This window comes from Haliotis rubra, unplaced genomic scaffold (genome assembly GCF_003918875.1).
Source record: "Haliotis rubra isolate DU_JTF1 unplaced genomic scaffold, ASM391887v1 Scf77, whole genome shotgun sequence".
NCBI lineage: Eukaryota > Metazoa > Mollusca > Gastropoda > Lepetellida > Haliotidae > Haliotis > Haliotis rubra.
In genome coordinates, this window is record NW_025767490.1 from 2,108,966 (window position 1) to 2,133,587 (window position 24,622).

A 24,622-nucleotide genomic window follows, 5' to 3' on the forward strand; every position below is an offset into this window, starting at 1 on the left:
TTAATGTAATCCCCAATTTTAAGGGTTTTCCCCAATTTTTTGTGTAATTAATGTTTTATATAACTAATACTGTCATGAAAAGAAATGCACGCATGCAAGAAAGACGCTGAATTGTAATTAAACAATGAAAATAGTTAACATTTTATAATGAGTATAGCTTTATGCTTTTGAGTGCATGTTTGCTTGTGAATATTTGTCAAATTCAATGCAGAGCTCCAGATAGGATTTAGCTCATGTGGGTACTGTACCCATTGTATTTTTTTGGAGTGGGTATTATGTATGTTGAGTGGGTATTTCATTTTCCGTTACCCACTACTTTCAAATATGTGCGTATTTAAGTCATTTTGCTCACCCTAGTATTACGTCATTGAGTAAGTTTACTAAGCAGGTATGTTCTGCCTTATGTAATACCTAATCAAAACCAACTTAAATATAATGAAAATGATTTTATAAAAATAGCTCATCCTATACTTACAGTACAAATAGCAATCGATGTCTTTTTCATTACGCAAGCGATTTTTATAAATATATTCTGTACGCATTTGTTTTAAACATTTTGCGTATCTAACATTTTAAATGCATAATTGGTACGCAACAATTATTTTTTCAATGCGTAATTGGAAATTTTCTATGCGTATTTTACCCGGATACGCAGCTTATCTGGGCCTCTGTCAATGGTTAGTTTACTTCATTTAAGCGTGTTTTTACTAAAACAACAAAATTCTGAGTAATCGGAAATATGTTTTTTACAATTGATAATCCTTTTCAATCCTTCCTTAGATCGATTTTCGATTATTTTTGATCATCAGAACACCACTAGGTACTAGAGATGTGTACCCCAGGTACATTTCTGTATACAGTAACGTACCCTAACCAAAATCAGAATGCTGAAACATACCCTAGGACATGTCCATTTCATGCCCTTTTCTTGATCGGAACTGTCATACTGTTTTATTGGATGCATTTGATTGTGTTATGTAAGAAAAGTGCATACACAATAATGAATATTTTGCGATGCTCAATGCCACTGACAATCAGTTGAACAGGAGCAAATACAAACGGTTTTGGGTTTGGGTTTGCAGAAGATGGTCCCAGTTTAGTGCACCAGGCTTGTTTCTGTAGATTAGGGTACATGTCTGCATACAGAAACGTACCTGGGGTACATATCTGTAGTACCTGTGTTTAGGGGTGGGTATTGCAGAGAATTTTCATATTGCGATATATTGCGATGCAAAAGCATGTATTGCGATATGTATTGCAATATATTGCGTGAAGTAAAAACTACTTATAATCGAGGCAATGCTTGATTTATAGAGCAAATACACAGCAATATCACTATGTTTGATTAAGCTTTAATAACAACTTTTATTCATGATTAAAAATAAAAATGTGAATAATATAAATATCCGAAGATTTCCGAGTGTTACGAAGTTTTCCGAATGCAAGTCAAAATACCATTTTTCCATCAATGTATCGCAATACGTATCGTTTTCATGTCTGAACCGGTAAATACCGGTAAACTGGTTATATTGTGCAGCCCAACCTGTGTTGACAACAACCCCTTCAGCATTATAAACATGTTGACTTCCACCACGAGTATACCTGTATTATCAATTCTGACAGAATTTGCCACTACGAGTTATCTTGTAGATATATGAGTGGTATTTTAAAACAAATTTCATATGTTGGCAAATAGGCACAAGAAGCAATCATGTTGATTGTGTAATGTGTTTGGGGAAAGTATTCTTTTTCATATTTTATTATTATTATGTGATATTTGTATAGCACCAGTATCCAGCGCAGCTGATCATGGACAAGTTATTGATCGCTTGATTTCTTTACACAATGGTACTTACAGACACAACCAGAATGTTCAGTAAGAAGCAGTATTCTTATTAATTTATTCTGCTAATTAATATATAATGGATTTCTATTGCACCTGGTATCCAACTTGAAGCTCTTCAACGGCGCATCACAAAGTCTAGTCAAAGTCACAAACCCTGGATAACCCAAGCTGCCTGTGCTAGATGGTTATATGACTTATCCCACCAGGTACCCATTTTCTGCTGGCTTCCATCAGAAGCAATATGGCATCTGACTATACAGATACAGAACTTGAAAATATTATCAAATAAAAGCTCACTTTATTTATTGATAAATATTGCTACAGCAACTAGTAATATGTATCACTGAAGGATTGTTTTGTGTGGGAGAACTCCTTTGTTTTTATTTATTCTGATCACTGATGTGGTTATGTGTGGTGGCATGGTGATAAAGCGCAGTCATCTGTATTGGTCAGTAGCAATCCATCTATACATTGTTACAGAAACAGGGAGCCAGTGTGTCTATTGTTCTATTTTCAGATTTCGTCACATTCATGCTAACTGGTTGTTAGAAAGGGGAGTTTCATTGTGATATGTGATATTTCAGTCATGCTTTACTGTATGTCTTCCAGCCTTTGGGTATTGCTCAGATGAGCTTCTGTAACATTTTTGATTGTTTGGGGTAATGTATTTGTAATGGACATTCAATACTATTAAATGGCTAGAGCAGGTCTTCTAGCGGTCAGCTCTCTGTAACTGCCCTGAGTTGCCTTTTTTCATTTTTCCTTACTGTATAGGTTGGAATGGTCAGGCAATTAGGAATCAAACTTGTAACAGTGTAAATGATTCTGGCTTCTGGCTTCAGTTACTCAAACAGGAGACAGGAAAATAAAAAGAGTTTAACATATTTTATGAATTTGAAATCCTAAGATGGAGATCAGACAAACATCAGGTGATACGAAAGGTCATTTGTTCATAAAAGATGACAAATTTTCAGTGATCCGTTGGTGAAGTTTTCACTGCAATTTCGCTTTTTCACCACCATTTCACCATGCATTATTGAGTCAGGCTCTTCTCTGCCATTGACATTTGTATTTAAATTTTCAGTAAAATATTTAACTGCACAAAAAAGAGCAAAGCAATTTCCCAGTGTTTATTTTCAGTGCCTCAATTTTGCCAGTTTCTATTGATTAATATGAAGCAGACAGCAGAAAGGCATGTTTTCGTCTCATACAGGGTATATTGGTGATGCACTTCCTTATACAAATGTACTAGTGTGAATATTTATATAACCTACCAGAAGGTATTGTTTCATGTGATACTAAAATTTATATTTATCTGTCTTCCATGACAAGGATGTCAACTAAATCCTTCCATCTATACACATGGACTAAGTTAAACACCACCCCTTCACTATACTACATCTTGAACTTCCATGATTCTTTAAATAATGTGCATACAACATATTCACGAAAATCTTGGTGACTTGGTGTCATCACTGAATTTCTGAGATTTGTTCATATAAATTTCATTGCTGTTTTGCCCTTTATGCAAAGTAAAATGTGTTTTGTGCATCTTTGTGCACTTTGTATAAGAGGCGGTGGGGTGGCCTAGTGGTTAAAGTGTTCACTCGTCAGGCTGAAGACCTGTGTTCGATTCCCCACATGCGTACATTTTGTGAAGTCCATTTCTGGTGTCCCCTGCTGCGATATTGCTGGAATATTGGTAAGAGTGGTGTAGAACCATACTCACTCACTCTTTATATAGGATACTTGCTGAGAGTGACTGCTGATGCAGAAACCGAAAGTGCAGCCAAATAAAACTACCGCCATGGAACAGTCATGAACATCAAATGCCAGTGCAAAAGAATACCCAGCCTTGACTTTCCTCAGAAAACTTTCTGTTGGGTATAAAGGGAAAAATAGCAGTTATTATCATATGAATGGGTTGCTAATAATCAGTGATGACACCAGGTGTTTGGAACACCTGGGCCTCCTTTCACAAAGCACTGAGGTGATCGTAAGTCATTAAGGTAACCTTAGTGCAATGTTAAAGAATGGGAGTTAAGGTTAACCTTAGTAAAGGTTGCTTCCTGTAAGGAGCCCCCAGGTTAACACACCATACCACTGCACCCACCTCATGAAAGACCTGGTTCTATTCGTACCATTGATCATAATGAAATTGTTTTGCAGTGTTTCCATGGTTGTGGCTGGACAGTTGTAGGTATGAAGTGTTCTTCTACACATCTATTTGCTCAGTACAGTGTGTATTTGTAACACATTGTTATGACCCTGAGAAGTTTACTGGCATTCTTAACATAAGACATACATCAACAGAAATGTTTATGTATACGCACTGTACTTACATGTGTATTACCTTATTGGGATTGTTTTTGGTATTGTGGGGAGTATTGTTTTAAGTATGGTTTGTTTGGAAATAAATGTGGGGATCCTCCGTTTTATTATTTTTGACTGAATGCGTCTGTCTAGGATGGATACATTTATCACACTCAAATGCTTGTCTACCTGTGGAGAGTCAGGCAGATAAGTTCATCTGACTCCCAGTGGAATTTCAAGGGCAGACAGATTAACCAGACGCACACATGGCTCCTTGTGGAGAGTCTGGGACAGACGTGATCATCAGATTCCCACACTTGTCTCTGCCTGGAAATTTATGGGGCGGATAAGGTCATCAGATTCCTGTGCTGCCATCCAGTGACAGCATAAATATGGTGCTAACTTGGGCTTATTCTAGTTTAAGGACAGGGTGACTTACTTACCTAAGGTGCCGTGACAGTTTGATACATGAACCTGCATCCTTTAGGCACCCCAAAACCTAGATCCCGGGTTCGAATCCGAGGTTTGCCCTGAATTGAATTTTAAGTTTATAAGCACCATACCCGTTCTTTGGGCTTCTCCAAGGATATCAGTTAAGGCATCCGAATGTTTTAACTCTACTCTTTTGAATTTGAGTCAGTCTCAACGTTTAGACCTTCTTGTCAACAGTACCCGTGGAGGTCCGGGTTAGAATACTGATCAGTGTTGGTGATGGAATTGGGTTTTACGTCATGCTTGAGAATATTTCGCTCATATGACGACGTGCATGCGTGTGTATGTGTATGTGCGGCTGCTTGTACTAGCCCAGACTGAAGCTGGTTTTATAGTGCTAGCCCACTGAGATACCATGCCGCAGTGAAGCATGAATACCCCACTCAGACACATCATACTGACTCCGAACCGACCAGTACTTGTTGTACCCATTAATGCCGAGCGCCAGGCAGGGACCAACAAGTACCATATTTTAACGTCTTTTGGTATGACGCGGTTGGGGTTCAGTCCCGCGACCTTCTGCACTCCGGGCGGACGCTCTAACCACTACACCACGGAGGCGGTCGAATATTGATCAGCAACCCATGCTTGTGGTAAGAGGCGACTAACGGGATCGGGGTGGTCAGGCTCACTGGCTTGATTGACACATGTCATCGGTTCCCAATTGCGCAGATCGATGCTCGTGCTGTTGATCCCTGGATTGTCTGGTCCAGGCTCGATTATTTACAGACCGCCGCCATATAGCTGGAATATTGCTGAGTGCGGCGTAAAACTAAACTCACTCACTCACACACTCTTGTCAACAGCCGTGCGTTATTTTGTGTTGGGTGTGATTGCGTGCTTTCTTTGAAAGGTTAAAAAATATAAGACGAAGCAATAATGATTTCACCTATTTAATAGCAAACCCATCTTCAAGATATATGATATATACAATCTACAGGTTTAGGTAATATGGTTAGCAAGTGCGTTTGAGCAGATAATACTGTTTGGTTTTGTGAGCATATGTGACCATTAATGCATATTTATGTAAAAATAGATATAATCTTTATTGCTTATTGTGAGACATGACTCCATAAATAATAGAATTTGTAACATAAAACAAGAGGATTGTGTGCATAAAAACATAATTACCAGCAATTAGGTTATTTGAGACGCAAGGACTTGTATCCAGTGAGAAAGACGACTAGGAACTGACGTAGATAATGCAAATAATTATATTATTAATAAAACCATGAAATGCAGAATCAAGGAATTCCTTATCTATGACTTTAACATAAAGATCAAGCTTCCGGTCATGCGCAATGCTACGAAACGATTACGCTTACTACTGGCACAAAAGGATAAGTTCAGCAGCGACCTGACAATTGACCCGTATTAGCATGTATGAGTGTCGCCAACTGGCGCTTGCCATTGTTAGCAAAAGGGGCCCCAGGTTGTCCGCGATCAAGTCTAGTGCTACTTGCTACACCGACGTCAGTCTTATGAGCAAGGCATGTGCAGCTACGCGCGGATTCAATTTTATCGTCATGTAATGCACGTGCACTAGCCTACACCTGCTCTACCTTTCACAAACCAAATGGGTTTGCTCAATGCCGTGCACCGCCTACTTCTGGTAAGCGCGTTCTCTGCGCCGGTCCAACTTATCCTTGTTTGCCACTAGAGAGTCGAGGAAAGTATAGTCTTGGACCATCGGGGGCGGTGGGGTCGCCCAGTGGTTAAAGTGTTCGCTCGTCACCCCGAAAACCCGGGTTCGATTCCCCACTTGAGTACAATGTGTGAAGCCCATTTCTGGTGTCTCTCGCCGTGATATTGCTGGATTTTTGCTAAAAAGCGGCGTAAAACTAAACTCGCTCACTCACCATGGGCCATCGAATATGTATTCTAAAGTTCCCAGACAAGCAATGAGTGGGGCTTGTTTTCACCGTTTAAGCAATATTCCAGCAACGTCTCCTTGTCAGATACCAGACACATATTTGGCATGATATGAGCCAGAACCAGTTTTCAGCATCACAGCGCCTCGTCACCAATGGGATTTTATTATTTTTTTAAAAAAATAATAGATAAAAACGAAACTAAATGTCTCTGTGGACCGACCCGAAGAATGTGTTGTGACAAACATTGTGTTCTGTCGCTCCGTCTTAGCGGAGAAAAAAACACAACTTTTTGAAGCAGTGAACGACATATCCAAGCTCCTCTCTGAATATTACATGGTCACACCATGGCAATTGTTAACTGATTAACAAGTTCTGATATCTAGACATTTGCACGCATTAAAATTAATCATTAATGCCCCGTCGGCATTCCCGACAGAAGATGCATTTAGCACTCTTTGGTGTATCAATTATTCACTGAAATGCTTAGTAGATCAAACATTCATGCTGTTGTCTCTTAATGGCTGGTAAGTGTGAGGTTGAACTGATGACATAGTGGAAATAAACCGCTTAAGCGGGAGTCCTTATTCTGGTCAGGTGATAATATTGAGTCAAGTTTCATACGTCCATATCAATGATAACAAGCTTTACCAGATACACTCCAACACAACCGTTTGAATCTACACCTGTTTAAAGTTTCACGACTTTCAAACTCAAACTGCAAACATATTCACGAAGAATGGCATTCATCTTGCTCGTTAAATTTTAAGTGGAATCCTATTTTGGTCAGGTTTTAAAATATTAAAAACTGTAAATTGTGATACATCCATATTAATTATAACAAGCTTTGTCAGAAACACTCCCTCTTAACCGTTCGAAACTACACTTGTTTGGTGATATGTTTTAAACACACGACTTTCAAACTCAAATTGCAAATATATTCACGAAAAAATTGCATTCATCCTGCTCGTTATATGCCCAGGGGATCCATCTTTCGGTGTACTGGTTCAGACTAGCTGTTTGTTAGAGACTGGAGCAATTTGTTGCCTGTGTAAATCCATTGAATACAGGAACACAACAATTAACGTTCGCTTCGTTAGGACACTTTAACGGCCTGCTTTCTCTCCTCGTATTCCCGCAAAACCTTCTCCAGTTTCTCACGTGCCCACTGCGTGACCAATTCCGTCTCCACACGTTCCATGAACGCGCTGTATGGCTGGCGGTTACGTCGACGGTGACGCTGAAAACAAAAAGGAGCATCGAAAAAAACTGAGGGGATGCGATACGAAGTTTTAGGCATGCCAGAATGATAGGATCAAAGTTATGTTGTCAGATTCGAGTGAATGACTGAGTGAACATGATTTGACGCCGATTATTCCAGCTGTATCACGGCAGGAGACATCAGAAATGGGCTTTTGTCTATATTAGCCGTGTGACGAGTCCACGGCGTGAAGAACGAACGCTTTAACCACTGGGCTACCCCACCGCCCCTGTCAGAATCGCTCTGTTTATGATTCTTGAATTGTCAGCACCATACCCTGTTGGGTTCCACTAAAGGCATTGATGTCTATGATCTGCATTAACTTCTACCTTCCTCCCACACGAAGCTGACAGACCTTGACTGTACTTTCATTTCAAATTGCATCAAACCTAACTCACTCACTCTTCTGGCAGTATACTTACTGTGTAAGCTCCGCTCTTGGTTGGCCAAGGATCTCTGGAGAGGATGAGCTCAGACTCGTATTTTGGCTTTGAGGGCATCGCCGGCGCCATCTGACGTTCGTTCACGAGGTCGCGTTCTGTGCAGCCCAGCGTCAAGCCGTGTACTGTAACGAAGGTGTGTAGAGCTAAACAACAGCTGGATTGAAATTTAATTTTGAAACACGCGGAGGAGAAGGCTTTGATAAACAAGGGACATTGGAGTTAGGAAGTGGACGCTACTCCCTAATGAATACTCTTCATCTAGTTTCTAGTCACCTGCGGGAATTCGAAACATGGAGCTGATGACACCGTGAGTATACTTCCACATAAACACATGTTCGGGAGAAACGTTTTTTTCGCTTTGTGCAACACTGCTGGGTACTCTACTCTATGAGATAACCAATAATGAAAGCTTATGGTACCTCGAGAAATATGATATTTCGAGATAAAACATAAACACAATTTCGTGAAAAATATGTTTTCGCTTTTTGCAATACCGCAGTATGCGCTACTCGTGCTGGGATAACCAACAATGAAAGCTCAGAGTACTTCGAGAAACATGATATTTCGAGATAAACAAGTTAAACCCTTTAAAGTACTCAACATTTTGAAATTACCCTTCATTGAGATAAACAATACTTCGAGAGGGACATTGCCATTTTAGAATAAAGGTCTGAACAATGATTGACTTGACGCCAAGATAAGCCATGCTTCGAGATGAACGACACATCGAGATAACCAATAGTTCAGTATGGATGTATAGCGTTTTTTTCGCATCATGGCAGAAAAGGTTCCAGAATGCACTAGAGACGTTTGCTGATTTGACGCATTGTTGATAAAATGAATAAGTCATTGTACATTGAGGAACATATCATTGAAATTAGGAAGATGTACATACTTGTATTGCGGTGTTCTGTGTTGAACAGGATGTTGTATGGGTCCTTCTCATAGTTTGTCAAGAACTCTGGCAATCCGAGGCTTTTGATTGGCGGATGCTGTGGAAGACATGTATATGTACGAGAACCATCCAAGACAAGATGCGACAAGATACGGATGGAACCAGCTGAGTAATCAAGTAATCAGTTTGGCTTAATTGGGCTATACATTAGTTGCTTCTAATCCACAGACTGTCATCAGATCAAGTAGGATATGTCGAATCCCTTATAAGTCAAACTATTGCTGTGGGGTTCAACGCACGATGTGATCGTGAAAACATAAAAGGATAATGACATTTTTCTTTATAGTTATGATCGTTTATAACTGATGTATGACAATTTGGAAGCAATTCTGAGCAATTGGATATTGTAACTTTGATCAAACGGCTTCTGAACAAAACTCCTTGAAACCATTGCAGAAAGAGCACGCTCGAATTCGCCTAGAAATGTCAACACCAAATGCTGCATTTGCTGGAATATTGCCAAATAAATGCTGACTTTTGGAAGCTGGATTTATACCTCTCGTCATACAGTCGTACGTTATTGTGGAGAGATTTTTGTCACTCTCAATCTTTAAAGATTGTCGGTCAAGATGTCGGTATGACGTAAATATGACCATGTCATATTATGACGAAAGGTGAAACATGCAGTGAAAACCTGGCATAGTATGACAGCTGGAGTCATTTTAAAGATAATGAATGACAACGGTATTGCCTTACAACAGGAGGCGAGGTGAATGGAAGACCATGACAAAAGGTAACAAATTTATGACCTTGACATATTATCATAGCAGGGGGTCTAAGAAAATAAAAGACGATTTAGTAAATTTAATAAAATGCCATGACGAAAATTGTCAAAGTTCACGAGTGACAATTGCATATGATTAGGTGAGGTGAGGTGAAACGGGTTAACGTCGTGCTTGAGCCTATTTCGCTCATATGACGACGTGCATGCGTGTGTATGTGTATGTGCGGCTGCTTGTACTAGCTCAGACTGAAGCAGGTTTTATAGTGCTAGCCCAGTGAGATACCATGCCGCAGTGAAGCATGAATACCCCTCTCAGACTCATTATACTGACTCCGAGCCGACCAGTCCTTAATTTATGCCGAGCGCCAGGCAGGGATAAACAAGTACCATATTTTAACGTGTTTTCGTATGACGCGGCCGGGGATCGAACCCGCGACCTTCCGCTCTCTAGGTGGACGCTCTAACCACTACACCACGGAGGCGGTCTGCATATTATTATGACTTGGAACAAAGTTCATCAAAGACAATAACAGGCCCCTCACTCACCCGTCTGAAGTCGTGTTTCTGGGGCGTCTCATACTCCTCCGCTGGGTGCATCCCATCTCTCACGAACTGTTTCTTAGCCGTAAAAGGCCGGGGTATATGGAATCTCGTCACAAAGTTTTCTACCTTTGGGCCTCTGTCACGGAATATGACTGGCAGTAACGACGCTCTCTCCCTCTTGACCCTGGTTCGCTCCCCAGGGATGGTACCGTACCTCCAGGGCTGCATGGAATCAACTGTGTTACGTTTAGGTGGTTGGGGGTCATATACAGCTACCCGGAAGTCAGGGGGTGGCTTTCGCCATATGTCATCGTCTTTGGTGTTCTTTTTGACTTGTAACTTTTCGCTTCTAGTCTGGAGCAATGCATCATCGGCGTCAAAACTTGTTTTGGCATGGAAGCCGAACTGGACTATCCCTAGTGAGCTCTTTCCGCTAGGTGGGCGTGACGTTTCAGCCTTCACATCCGACTGGCTGAGCGTGGTCGTCATGGTCGGACCTGTTTGCAAAAAATGCATATTGATTGTTATTTAATTATTTTTTATATGTGATTAAACGATCGCTGAAAAAATGTGAGGAACAAAAGGATACAACAGCTCCACAGGTGACACGGTAGATACGGCTTAAATAGCTCCATCACGGGCAACCATCAGCACCATCGTGTCCCAATCTACGCAATTGGGACACCATGACGTGTCAATCAAGTCAGCGAACCCGACCACCTGATCCCGTAAGTTGCCTCTTACTACAAGCATGGATTGCTGAAGACCAATTCCCACCCGTATCTTGACGGGTCTAGCAAGCAAGATGGACATTGTGCGTTAGACATGTTTCTTTATTGTAACAGGGTGATGGGCATGAATAAAAAGATAACATGTGAGAAATACATATATTTACTTCAAAACGAGTCTCTCTACCCTGCCGCTTCTGATTGATTCAAGTTAATGACGTATTTTTAAACATAGACACTCAATTGGATAATGTAATGAAAATTGGACAAATTTTAACCCGGATCACTCAAGGGTCAGTTGAGTCACTAATTTGGGCATACTTCTTAGCATTATTCTCAAAGATATATGTCAAGTTCACACTACAAAGGTGGAACGTTGATCACAGACCAAAACCTATTTTCCAGATCACGCCCTCGTGTCACAATTGTGAGGTGAGGTGAGGTGAGGTGAGGTGAGGTGAAATTGGGTTTAACGTCGTGCTTGAGAATATTTCGCTTATATGACGACGTGCATGCGTGTGTATGTGTATGTGCGGCTGCTTGTACTAGCCAAGACTGAAGCTGTTTTTTCATGGTGCTAGCCCACTGAGATACCATGCCGCAGTTAGGCATGAATACCCCACTCAGACTCATTATACTGACTCCGAGCCGACCAGTCCTTGTTGTACCCATTAATGCCGAGCGCCAGGCAGGGACCAACAAGTACCATCTTTTAACGTCTTTTGGTATGACGCGGTCAGGGATCGAACCCGCGACCTTCCGCTCTCCGGGCGGACGTTCTAACCACTACACCACAAATGTGAGATTTAAAGGGAAATATCGAGAACATAAAATATACAGTTTATTATGTCCATTCTACGTGCCAAAATGCGACATTATTTACCTCCCTCATACCACGCTGATGAGTCTCGATTACCTATTTCATAGACTTATTTTGTGAACCTTCTTCTATTGAAGCAGTAAACCTGGAAGATCTATTTACCCTCCTAATAAATTACTTGAATGAATTTGGTCAATATATATGTATGTGTATAATAATATCTTAATTTGGGCTTATATTCTGTGGTTTTGAATTGTAAATAATATTGAAATGTTAAATTGTATGCATAACAAATTGCTTTCTAGTGTGACTTCGTGTTTATAATAAACTTGTGTATGTGTGTGAATTTAGTATCTTCGCTATATGGATGAAATACAGCTGACGTTTTACAACTAAGTCACTTAGCATTTCTCCGAAACCGGCGTACCAAAAGGACTTTGCAACCTCAGATACTCGTATCGTCACGATACGTGCACCAGGACAGGGATTAGACGTTAAAAATTAAAGCATACATCCACAAATGTACTTTTGTGATGATTTCAACAAAGATAATGTTATAGAAATATCTATGATTTATAGCGTATCCATGGCGACATATACTCAAGGAAATTAAAAAACTTGACACTTAGATTGAATCCAGCAATGGGGTGATTGATTGAATATGGTTTTACGATGCCTTTGGCAGATATCAAGTAAAAAGTGAAGGAAGTATTTGTGGTTTTCTACACCGTTCAGGAGAGCCGTAAAACTAGAAGACAAATAAGATATGGCCGTGCTGGTATGGTCGACCCGTCGGGCCTGTGTTGACCCAAACACAGCGTTAGGGTGTATGTATGCCAAGTCAGGGAATCAGTGAACAGTACAAGTAGATCGCTGAGATTAAGCTCACCACTAGTATATCATATTACATTTCCTTAGGGGTTTGACATATATATTTACTTTATAATGAGGTAAAGATTTGCCTATTTACATGATTCCGGATAGATTTTATTCACGCAACAAGTATGAATTTATTATGAATGGAGAAATCTTATTCCAACACGTGATTGTCCTAATTTATCAGGGGATGTTTTACGATGGATCCCTGTAAATTCGTTATTAACAAAACCGAAACAGCCTCATGGGGGTCAGTTGTAACGTAACAAACCCCTTACTACACTTTTCCATGGTACAACCTCCCTTACATGATGTCAACCAACCTCCCTTACATGATGTCAACCAGTCTCCCTTACATGATGTAAACCATCCTCCCTTACATGATGTCAACCACCCTCCACATCATCATCTCCCCCCTTACATGATGTCAACCATCCTCCCTTACATGATGTCAACCAACCTCCCTTACATGATGTCAACCATCCTCCCTTACATGATGTCAACCAACCTTCCTTACATGATGTAAACCATCCTCCCTTACATGATGTCAACCAGTCTCCCTTACATGATGTTAATCATCCTCCCTTACATGATATTAACATTCCTCCCTTACATGATGTCAACCTTCCTACCATGCATGATGTTAACCAACCTCCCTTACATGATGTCAACCAGCCTCCCTTACATGATGTAAACCATCCTCCATTACATGATGTCAACCATCCTCCATTACATGATGCCAACCAACCTCCCTTACATGATGTCAACCATCCTCCCTTACACGATGTTGACCATCCTCCATTACATGATGTCAACCACCCTCCCTTACATGATGCCAACCAACCTCCCTTACATGATGTCAACCATCCTCCCTTACATGATGTGAGCCATCCTCCCTTACATGATGTCAACCAACCTCCCTTACATCATGTCAACCAACCTCCCTTACATGATGTCAACCATCCTCCCTTACATGATGTCAACCAACCTCCCTTACATGATGTTAACCATCCTCCCTTACATGATGTCAACCAACCTCCCTTATATCATGTCAACCAACCTCCCTTACATCATGTTAACCATCCTCCCTTATATGATGTCAACCAACCAACCTTACATGATGTCAACCATTATCCCTTACATGATGTCAACCATTCTAACTTACATGATGTTAACCATACTCCCTTACATGATGTTAACCATCCTCCATTATATGATGCCAACCATCCTCCCTTACATGATGTTAACCATCCTCCCTTACATGATGTTAACCATCCTCCATTATATGATGTCAACCAACCTCCCTTACATGATGTTAACCATCCTCCCTTATATGATGTCAACCAACCAACCTTACATGATGTCAACCACTTTCCCTTACATGATGTCAACCATTCTAACTTACATGATGTTAACCATCCTCCCTAACATGATGTTAACCATCCTCCCTTACATGATGTCAACCAACCTCCCTTACATGATGTCAACCATCCTCCCTTACATGATGTCAAGCAACCTCCCTTACATGATGTCAACCATCCTCCCTTACATGATGTCAACCATCCTCCCTTACATGATGTCAACCACCTCCCTTTCATGATGTCAACCATCCTCCCTTACATGATGTTAACCATCCTCCCTAACATGATGTTAACCATCCTCCCTTACATGATGTCAACCAACCTCCCTTACATGATGTCAACCATCCTCCCTTACATGATGTCAACCAACCTCCCTTACATGATGTCAACCATCCTCCCTTACATGATGTCAACCATCCTCCCTTACATGATGTCAACCACCTCCCTTTCATGATGTCAACCATTCTCCCTTACACGATCTTAATCATCCTCCCTTACATGATGTGAACCATCCTCCCTTACATGATGTCAACCATCCTCCCTTACACGATCTTAATCATCCTCCCTTACATGATGTCAACCAACCTCCCTTACATGATGTTAACCAACCTCCCTTACATGATGTTTACCATCCTCCCTTACATGATGTTAAACATCCTCACTCATATGATGTCAACCATCCTCCCTTACATGATGTCAACCATCCTCCCTTACATGATGTCAACCATCCTCCCTTACATGATGTTAACCATCCTCCCATACATGATGTTAACCATCCTCCCTTACATGATGTCAACCATCCTCCCTTACATGATGTCAACCGTCCTCCCATACATGATGTTAACCATCCTCCCTTACATGATGTTAACCATCCTCCCTTACATGATGTTAACCATCCTCCCTTACATGATGTTAACCATCCTCCCTTACATGATGTTAACCATCCTCCCTTACATGATGTCAACCATCCTCCCTTACATGATGTCAACCATCCTCCCTTACATGATGTCAACCGTCCTCCCATACATGATGTCAACCATCCTCCCTTACATGATGACAACCATCCTCCCTTACACGATGTTAACCATCCTCCCTTACATGATGTTAACCAGCCTCCCTTACATGATGTCAACCTTCCTCACTTACATGATGTCAACCATCCTCCCTTACATGATGTTAACCATCCTCCCTTATATGATGTCAACCAACCTCCCTTACATGATGTTAACCATCCTCCCTTATATGATGTCAACCATCCTCCCTTACATGATGTCAACCATCCTCCCTTACATGATGTCAACCATTCTCCCTTACACGATCTTAATCATCCTCCCTTTCATGATGTCAACCATTCTCCCTTACACGATGTTAATCATCCTCCCTTACATGATGTTAACCATACTCACTTACATAATGTCAACCATCCTCCCTTACATGATGTCAACCAACCTCCCTTACATGATGTTAACCAACCTCCCTTACATGATGTTTACCATCCTCCCTTATATGATGTTAAACATCCTCACTCATATGATGTCAACCATCCTCCCTTACATGATGTCAACCATCCTCCCTTACATGATGTCAACCATCCTCCCTTACATGATGTTAACCATCCTCGATTACATGATGTTAACCATACTCACTTACATGATGTCAACCATCCTCCCTTACATGATGTCAACCGTCCTCCCATACATGATGTTAACCATCCTCCCTTATATGATGTCAACCATTCTCACTTTGATGATGTTAACCATCCTCCCTTACATGATGTCAACCAACCTCCCTTACATGATGCTAACCGACCTCCCTTACATGATGTTAACCATCCTCGTTTGCATGATGTAAACCATCCTCCCTTACATGATGTTAATCATCCTCCCTTACATGATGTCAACCAGCCTCCCTTACATGATGTCAACCATCCTCACTTACATGATGTCAACCAACCTCCCTTACATAATGTCAACCAACCTCCCTTACATGATGTCAACCAACCTCCCTTACATGATGTCAACCATCCTCCCTTATATGATGTCAACCAACCTCCCTTACATGATGTCAACCATCCTCCCTTACATGATGTCAACCATCCTCCCTTACATGATGTCAACCATCCTCCCTTACATGATGTCAACCAACCTCCCTTACATAATGTCAACCAACGTCCCTTACATGATGTCAACCAAGCTCCCTTACATGATGTCAACCAACCTCCCTTACATGATGTCGACCAACCTCCCTTATATGATGTTAACCTTTCAAGGGAGTTTATTAACCTCCTTTCCATGATAGAAATTGTACATTATAAAGAAAGTGTTATCCCAAATATATAACGTCCAAGGTCCTATTTTAGTGCTTGTAACGGGTTTAAAGGCCCATACTTGTATCTTCATGGCACCCGCATCTCTATTGAGCTACAGTCAACCTCCGTCCCAATGGAAACACTGGCGTTCTCGCTATATTGCTATCTGTGCACATAAATCACCCCCTCTATTGGCTTTTTATATATAATTCAGACAATGTCTCACGTGAAAGATTTGGAAATAGCTTTTCAGGAAAATATCCAGAGCGGCCTGTTCCGAGAAGACTTACTTTTGTTGTTGATCTTGTACCTGTGTTAAATTGAGTACTTTTCTCCAAAATTGAAATGGAGAAATCCTGTTAATCAAAGTACACGCAAATACGAGTAACAGGTATAGTTCACAATTGTAACACAAACATGCATCGTTGTAAGAGAATTCATCCCAATTTAACACACCAGTAGCTTTTGTGCACCAAGAATATCGACATGCTTTGTCTTTGTGTGAACGTCGTAAACTTTCCAAATGAGTGAGTGAAGTTAGTTTTACGCCGCTTTCAGCAATATCACGGCGGGAGGTACCAGAAATGGGCTTCTCACATTGTACCCATGTAGGGAATCGAACCCGGATCTTCAGCGTAACGATCACACACTTTAACAACTAGGCTACCCCACCTCCCCAAACTTTCTAAAGAATGCAAACTCGCTAAGCACGATTTCGGCCATGGTAGCCACGCTATTTCACATTATGAAACGCCTGAAACAGAAAGAAAGGCCCTTTTCTCTTTTTGACTTATCTGACGGTCATACATGTGCTGATTTCGAAATGCAAAACTATACAGTAAAATTATCATCTTTAGTCAGAGCTGAAACCAATCTGGACCAACATACGTGTTAAATTATCATAATTCGCCTCATAGCTATGCGAACCAAAACACCTTTGGAAATATGTATTAATTTTGGATGAGAATGAACATTTTTCTACTGTTCTACTTCGGAATGAATAGTGAATTCTCCCTCCCATCCATTCTCCCTCGCTCCTGGGAGGTTTAGATATGAAAACATAGAGAATGACATACTCCCAGAAGACATTCATTTGCTATTTAGTTTGTTTTCAGAAGATATTATGTTATTTTAGAATCCCAATGGGATGTATGCAAACTGTGTTAAATTTACAGGAAAGATATCGTTGTCTTTTTCGTGTCAGAGGGAAAATCAACTCAGACGTTTATATTAGGGTAGCAATGTTTTTAAAAATATCAACCTGTTTGATATAGTAATAACATGAAATATAACGTCTCCTTTAGTATGAGGAGAACATGCGTGCAAAGATTTAAAGGCTAAGTTTATGTTCGTATAGAATATCTGAAAAATTGAATTTTCTACTTATGCTTTCAATTTGGTTAATTTATTTGATAGCCTCTAAACACCATACATCGCACATGGAACATGTTCATTTAAAATTCTGTTGATACGTGCTGTGCGTTCATTCACTGTCTTATTGTATTGACGTGTTGTATTATGTCAAACAGAATAGATATGAAATGTATGTAAATAGACACAACATACACAATGAATTTAGTTAAGCACCACATGACATATATCACGATTGAATGAGCCCCGATCTGAACCATTTGGGGCATATCTGGGACATGATTGGTCGTCGTGTGCAACAAAAGGATCCTCCTGTACAGAACCTGGTCCAATTGGAAGCTGCTTTACATGAGAAATGACATAGACTGCCCCATCAGAGGATCAGAGGGTATGAGGAAGAGAGTGCTGGCTGTCATACAGTCACATGGCTGGCTGTCATACAGTCGCATGGAGGTTACACTATGTATTGACCTTGAATCTTGTAAGACACGCAAAATGACATTTTGAATGTGCACATTCGCCAATAAATCCAACATGAAACATTCTAGGGCCATACTGGTACAGACATGGTTTTGTATGAAAATCTTTTTTTTTTCAAAGTGAGCAATTATTATCATAAAATCAACATGGATTCCAATCATTTTGAGTCAAAGGGTCATACGGGTCAGAAGTACTCCTGTTTTCCCATCGTGGTCACCACGAGAGGTTTATGAACGTGTTGCAAACCTATCATTGCAAAAATGCAGGGGGTACTAAGTTAAGTTCTTTGTGTATATGTTCGTGATCATAGAAAATGTTTGAAAATGTGAATTTTCTATTTAGACTCTGGTTGATTTATTTGATACCATGGAAACTAAAATACATTTAGAAGTATGTTGATACGTGCTAACTGTCTCCTTTTATCGACGTTTTCGTCAAACTGGATACATATCAAATGTATGTCAATAGATATATATATTCTCCTCTTAAAATACTTCTTTAAATTTTTAAACTCATGCAATCGTATCGCATTGGCTATACATCAGGATCCAGTTGCAAGTGGAATGTGAAAAATGTGCCTCAGATAAATAAGGTCTGAAATAGCTTGTACAGATGTGGATTGTACGTCTTGGAACATCCATAATACACGGTTATCAAGGCATTGTGAATTCACAGTGCCCTTGTCGATCCGGATTAGAACTGATCATCAGCAAGCCATGTTTGTCGTAAGAGGCAACTAATGGGATCGGATGGTCAGGCTCGCTGACTTGGTTGACACATATCGTATCGCAGTTACGTAGATCGACACTCATGTTGATCACTGGATTGTTAGATTATTCGTGGACCGCCGTCAAATAGCTAGTGCGGCGTTAAACAATACACAAAATCATGAACACAACATCATGAACACAAAAATCATGAACACAACATCATGACCACAAATCATGAACACATCATCATGACCACAACATCATGAACACAAATCATGAACACAACATCATGAACACAACATCATGAACACAAATCATGAACACAACATCATGAACACAATCATGAACACAAAATATGTTCAAAGATGGTTAAAGGAGTTACAGAATACTGGTAAACCATTTCCGTTTGCGAGGTATTTTAAACCTTGGTAGGTGACAGTCAAATATTTTTTGGATGGCAACTTCTGTATTTGAGTATTATGTGACGTTTCGGAGTGGAACATGTACCCTTGTCAAGCAAGAATGAAGTGAGTGAGTGAGTTGGGTTTTACGCCGCTTTTTTTTAGCAATATTCCAGCAATATCACGGCGGGAAACACCAGAAATAGGCTTCACATATTGTACCCAAGTGGGGAATCGAACCCGGTCATTCGACGTGGTTCAAGGGTTCGCTCGTCCACGCGGAAGACCCGGGTTCGAGAAGTCGATTTCTGGTTTTTGTGCTAATATAAAGGATTTTCTTTTTCAACTATGTTAGAAATTGTACATAACAAGCTTTTACAGAATGGCAATTCCTGAATATAACGCTCCGGAGCATAAATGAAGAATTGAAATTTAGCGATGCAATATTTCATCAAAAGAGTATTAATGCCCCAATCTTAGAAATTAGGCCGTCAACAATAGGCCTGAAAATACGTTACAAATAAACAGAAAACTAGTTGTACAATGTGAGTTTATGTCTCCAAGTGAAAGATTATATCGATAATTGGAGGTTCGAATATTCCCCCTTACCTACACCCCCACACACACCCCCACCCCCATCTCGAATCACCCTGTAAATTGTTGATGTGAAATATGATCTGTTCAGATGCAATCTAACCAAAATCAGATATTTCACATGAATACGAAACCTCTTTTTAATAAAGTTTTGAAACCACATCCACAGCCTTTGTGGATCGTTGTGCAGATCTAAGCCGTTTTACCTGTCAGATCTAAACATGTTTTGTTTTACAAAACTGTCCCTTTAGATCCAAATAATTAAATATTTTTATAGAGCTATATGCCTCACTACTTTAATCCTTTCCAACACAATATTTTGATTCCTGCAAGGTTAATCCTCGGAAAGAATAATCCCTGCCCTCTAATGTAAGGATTACACTGAAAGGGATTATCATGCATTACGCACGTGTACGTTATCTGATTACGGAGATTAGGATTATCCATTATGGTTATCGATGAAGCAATGCTTCGTGTAGAGGTCTAAATATAATCTCACCGTTGGCCTTCGTCAAGTCGTGGGGTGGGCGAGTGCATGCGATAAGGGTTCGATCAGCTTTCGATCGTCCCGCAATGTATGCCGCGTTCGATTCCCCGTTGGTATTATGTTTATTGCTCATCGGACGTGATGTGGGTTTAACAGGACGAGTTGACATTTTAGTCTACGTACCATACTACAGAAGCTAAACTCGGCATACAAAACAAAGTGTGATTATATTTAATTTTAAATTTTTCTTTAAAAAGATTCAATTCGTATTATTTTCAGTCAGGAATTATGAATCTATAACTTGATATAGTCACGATCTGGCTGAAATTCTGCCGATGTGACTTAAAATCTTAACTCACTCACTCACTGACTTCAATCTAAAAAATAAAGAGATACACGCACACAAAATAGAAATTAATTTTTAAAAATTATTTCAACTACTCTTTTAATGGTAAGAACACCATAAAAGAGGACAAATTCTTCTCTACTTATAAATGTTAATTATTTTGTATGTTCTGACTGGTTAAGATATATCATTATTGCCTGAAGGGTCAGTACATCGGCAAACCAAAACGCCTGCCACTTAGAATATTGCTGAGTGCCACGTTCAGCAACAAACAAACAAACAAACAAACAAACAAACAACAACGGGTGTTATTCTGTGTACGTGTTTCGTTGAACAAACAGGAGGAAGCATAAATATGCATCATAACCAAAATGCCAATACAAAATAGAAGAGTGTATTTCTGATTTGGCAGTTCGCGTTCTGTGATTGTATTACTTTGTTGAAATATAAATAAAATGAATAATAATAAATAAAATAATAATAATAATAATAATAATAATAATTCAAGTGTAACTAAGTTGCATAACATATTTCCAATCGACCATGCACCGTATTCCCTGTAAGCTTTAATACGCCTTCAAACGTAAAGATAGTACATCGCCTTCGTACTATATTCAGTTTATGTCAAACAGTATCTACACACGTATAAAAGGTGTCCTTTTAAGTATTTCTTACGAACGTATTTTGTCATGATTGGTATATTAGTAAACGATCGTATATGTAAATAAACCTGTATTGGGCAATATATATAGTATACAGGTTTATTTACATATACGATCGTTTACAGTGTGTGTGTGTGTGTGTGTGTATACTGGATCTCAGTGAAGCACATCTATCTCTGCTTATCTGCGAAACCAAATACATGTTGTTTATAGCTATTGAAACAAATTGTGTGTGAGAGCTCATTGTCCGAGTGTAAGGACAGTGAATGCTTCCATAAAGCCATAAATCTATTGATCTTGCCTCTATAGGTTCTATAACAAGCAACCGAGTCAAATACATACACACATGTCGTAAATCTTCTCTTCAGACTACAGACATATATACCATACAGTTTATGGAATTTTTAGCAGTGTATTTGTGTAGTGTACTTATTCAATGATAACGTGGGAATAAGAACGTTGATACCAACGACTGCCAAGCCAGATTGGATGTGTTATCATATGTTTATCACTTGCGTGTTAAACAAAGTATAACGTTAACTGATTGTGCTTGTACCTGTATATAGGTTGCGTTTAACACAGGCCAGTGACATTGATCGATATACTGCCTCCAACACGACAAATGTTTATTGCAGTGGTTCTTGAATATCTGGGAAAAGGATCATAAAACACTTAATAAAATATATTAGTTTACATTTGAATATACCAATGATCAAGTCAAGGATATGACAACTTTTCTGATTTGGTAGGAAGGGTGGAATAGTCTTGGAGATACATTTGTTTTAAAAGGCAAACGATTCTTGCATTTTTTTCCAGTATGGAAAGTATTTACCCAGTAGTTTCTTAACCAAAACAGTACATATATCACACAAGTAACTAAACTTATTTAGTGTACTACAATTGTGTCTCAATCTATTGTTTGAAACGTGATCAAATGTGATAGTCATGGGTTTGTATTACTTTAGTTTTTAGTATACCCATCGCTAATACGTTTTCAAACAGCATCAGCATTTCCAATGGCTCAAGTAAATGGCTCATATGCAACACATAGAATCAGCGGATAGTGGGATTAGGGGTAGACCATATAAGCCGGCCCACACCCACCTTGCCAAATCAGGATCTGCATGGTGTTCTTCAGATTGCGTTTTATTGTAAAACTCTTATATTGTCATGTATAATTTATAAACAGAGCATAACAAAAATCATTTTACAATAATAAGAAAAAATGTCTGTTAAAGGCAGTCACCATTATAATACCGACTCAGGCATAAGCAGGAGTTTATTGATCACTGTGAAAAGCTTATGACACCGGGTGTTTAATTGCTTCCTATTATACCTTTACAAAGCATAAACGGAGAAATTCAGTGCCGACAAGACTGTTGACTCGTTAACGTTTATAATATACAAATATCACTTTGATTAAGATGGTATGCTGTAAATATGGTTTACACGTAATACACTTATAATAACCGATGTGTGTTTATCGTGTTTCATAATGGTGTAAAATGTGATAATTAGTAAAGATACCTGGACAGAATCTCATTCAGTCTATACTAAGACAGTCTTTACCCGTCAAGTGCCTACTTAGCCAAGTGGGCGAGGGATATACATGTATATTTACTTATATACCGACCACGGCGACCAGCGGACGGTCCGAGGACATTTAACATATACACATCAATGTACATATCAAATATATAACTAAAGTTTGTCCTACCTGGTGTGTGTATCAGTCTAAACTCGGAACGACCACATATTAAATCCCAGTCACGACAATCACAACCCGACTCTATAAACTCGTCAACCTCAAAGTTTGTTTGCCGAGGGTCGCCGACATTTGCCGATAGCTTCCTTAGTTACGGGGCGCGTTGAAACCTGCGTTGCTGATTGCGCATTGATAGAAATCCCCGAGGCATGCATTAACAGTAGATCTGTATAAAGCCGGGGGATAGCTCTCTGATCCCATGTCACCAGCTACTCAACTGCAAAGCACAGACAGTACACTGTAGTTTATAATGTTGGCCTCCACTGACCCTTCGTTTCTATCTGGGCCGATCTCTGGCTTTGTCAGTGCAGAGAGAAAACTATTATTTCCCTTTCAAGCCCTAATGTAAATCGATTAGCGTTTACAATTCGACAGGAGATAGGAATTCAAATGCCGCACTCCTGCCGTTATAGGCTTATGAATGAATGAATGAGTGAGTGAGTTTAGTTTTACGACGCACTCAGCTATATGGTGGCGGTCTGTAAATGACCGAGTCTGGATCAGACAATCCAGTGATCAACAGTATGAGCATCGGCCTGCGCAATCGGGAACCGATGACATGTGTCAACCAAGTCAGCGAGCCTGACCACACGATCCCGTTAGTCGCCTTAAAGGACAAGATTGGGTTACTGAAGGCCAATTCTAACCCGGACCTTTACGGGTCGAATGAATGAATGAATGAATGAACGCGAACGAATGAACGAATGAATGAATCATACACTTAAAAATACATCATGGACTCAAACATACATCATGCACTCAGACGTCAAACATATCAATAAATTTCATTCGTTTTAAGTGGTGGATGGGTAGCCTAGTGGTTAAAGCGTTCGCTAGTAACGCCGAAGACCAGGGTTCAATTCCCCACATGGTACAATGTTAAGCCCATTTCTGGTGTCCCCCCGCCGTGGTATTGCTGGAATATTGCTAAAAGCGGCGTAAAACCATACTTACTCATTCACTCTAATAATCTGTACTGACTATATCAATAAGTTATTAGTTAAATATCAGCCACATCATAGATTAAACCATCATGCTTACAAGCCTAAATCGGGCACTCGAAACGAATGTCGGTTTATCATAATGCTCACCTCAGGGCAGCTGTGAACAGAAAGATGAAACATTTCACACCACGGAGCACAAAGCGTCCCCGAGCTTACTTAAGAACTGATTTTGCACGAGATTATATTTATTTCCGAGCCTTCATTTAATTGTTTCAGGTGACAGGTCTTTGCCTCATCGTCATTTACTACCGGCATTGCTCC

The 24,622-nt window shown here is 39.9% G+C and overlaps 1 protein-coding gene across 1 annotated transcript; it reads right to left on the bottom strand.

Moving 5' to 3' along the window:
- Positions 1-6,413: 6,413 nt before the first annotated feature.
- LOC124260578 lies at positions 6,414-23,386 on the bottom strand. The gene is made up of 5 exons (XM_046694903.1): positions 23,310-23,386; positions 10,452-10,945; positions 9,122-9,218; positions 8,206-8,348; positions 6,414-7,762 (listed from the first exon to the last, which is right to left on the bottom strand). Exons 2-5 carry the CDS (start codon positions 10,935-10,937, stop codon positions 7,619-7,621), a joined length of 870 nt encoding a protein of 289 aa, XP_046550859.1. The 5' UTR covers positions 10,938-10,945; positions 23,310-23,386; the 3' UTR covers positions 6,414-7,618.
- Between the last annotated feature and the right edge of the window lie 1,236 nt (positions 23,387-24,622).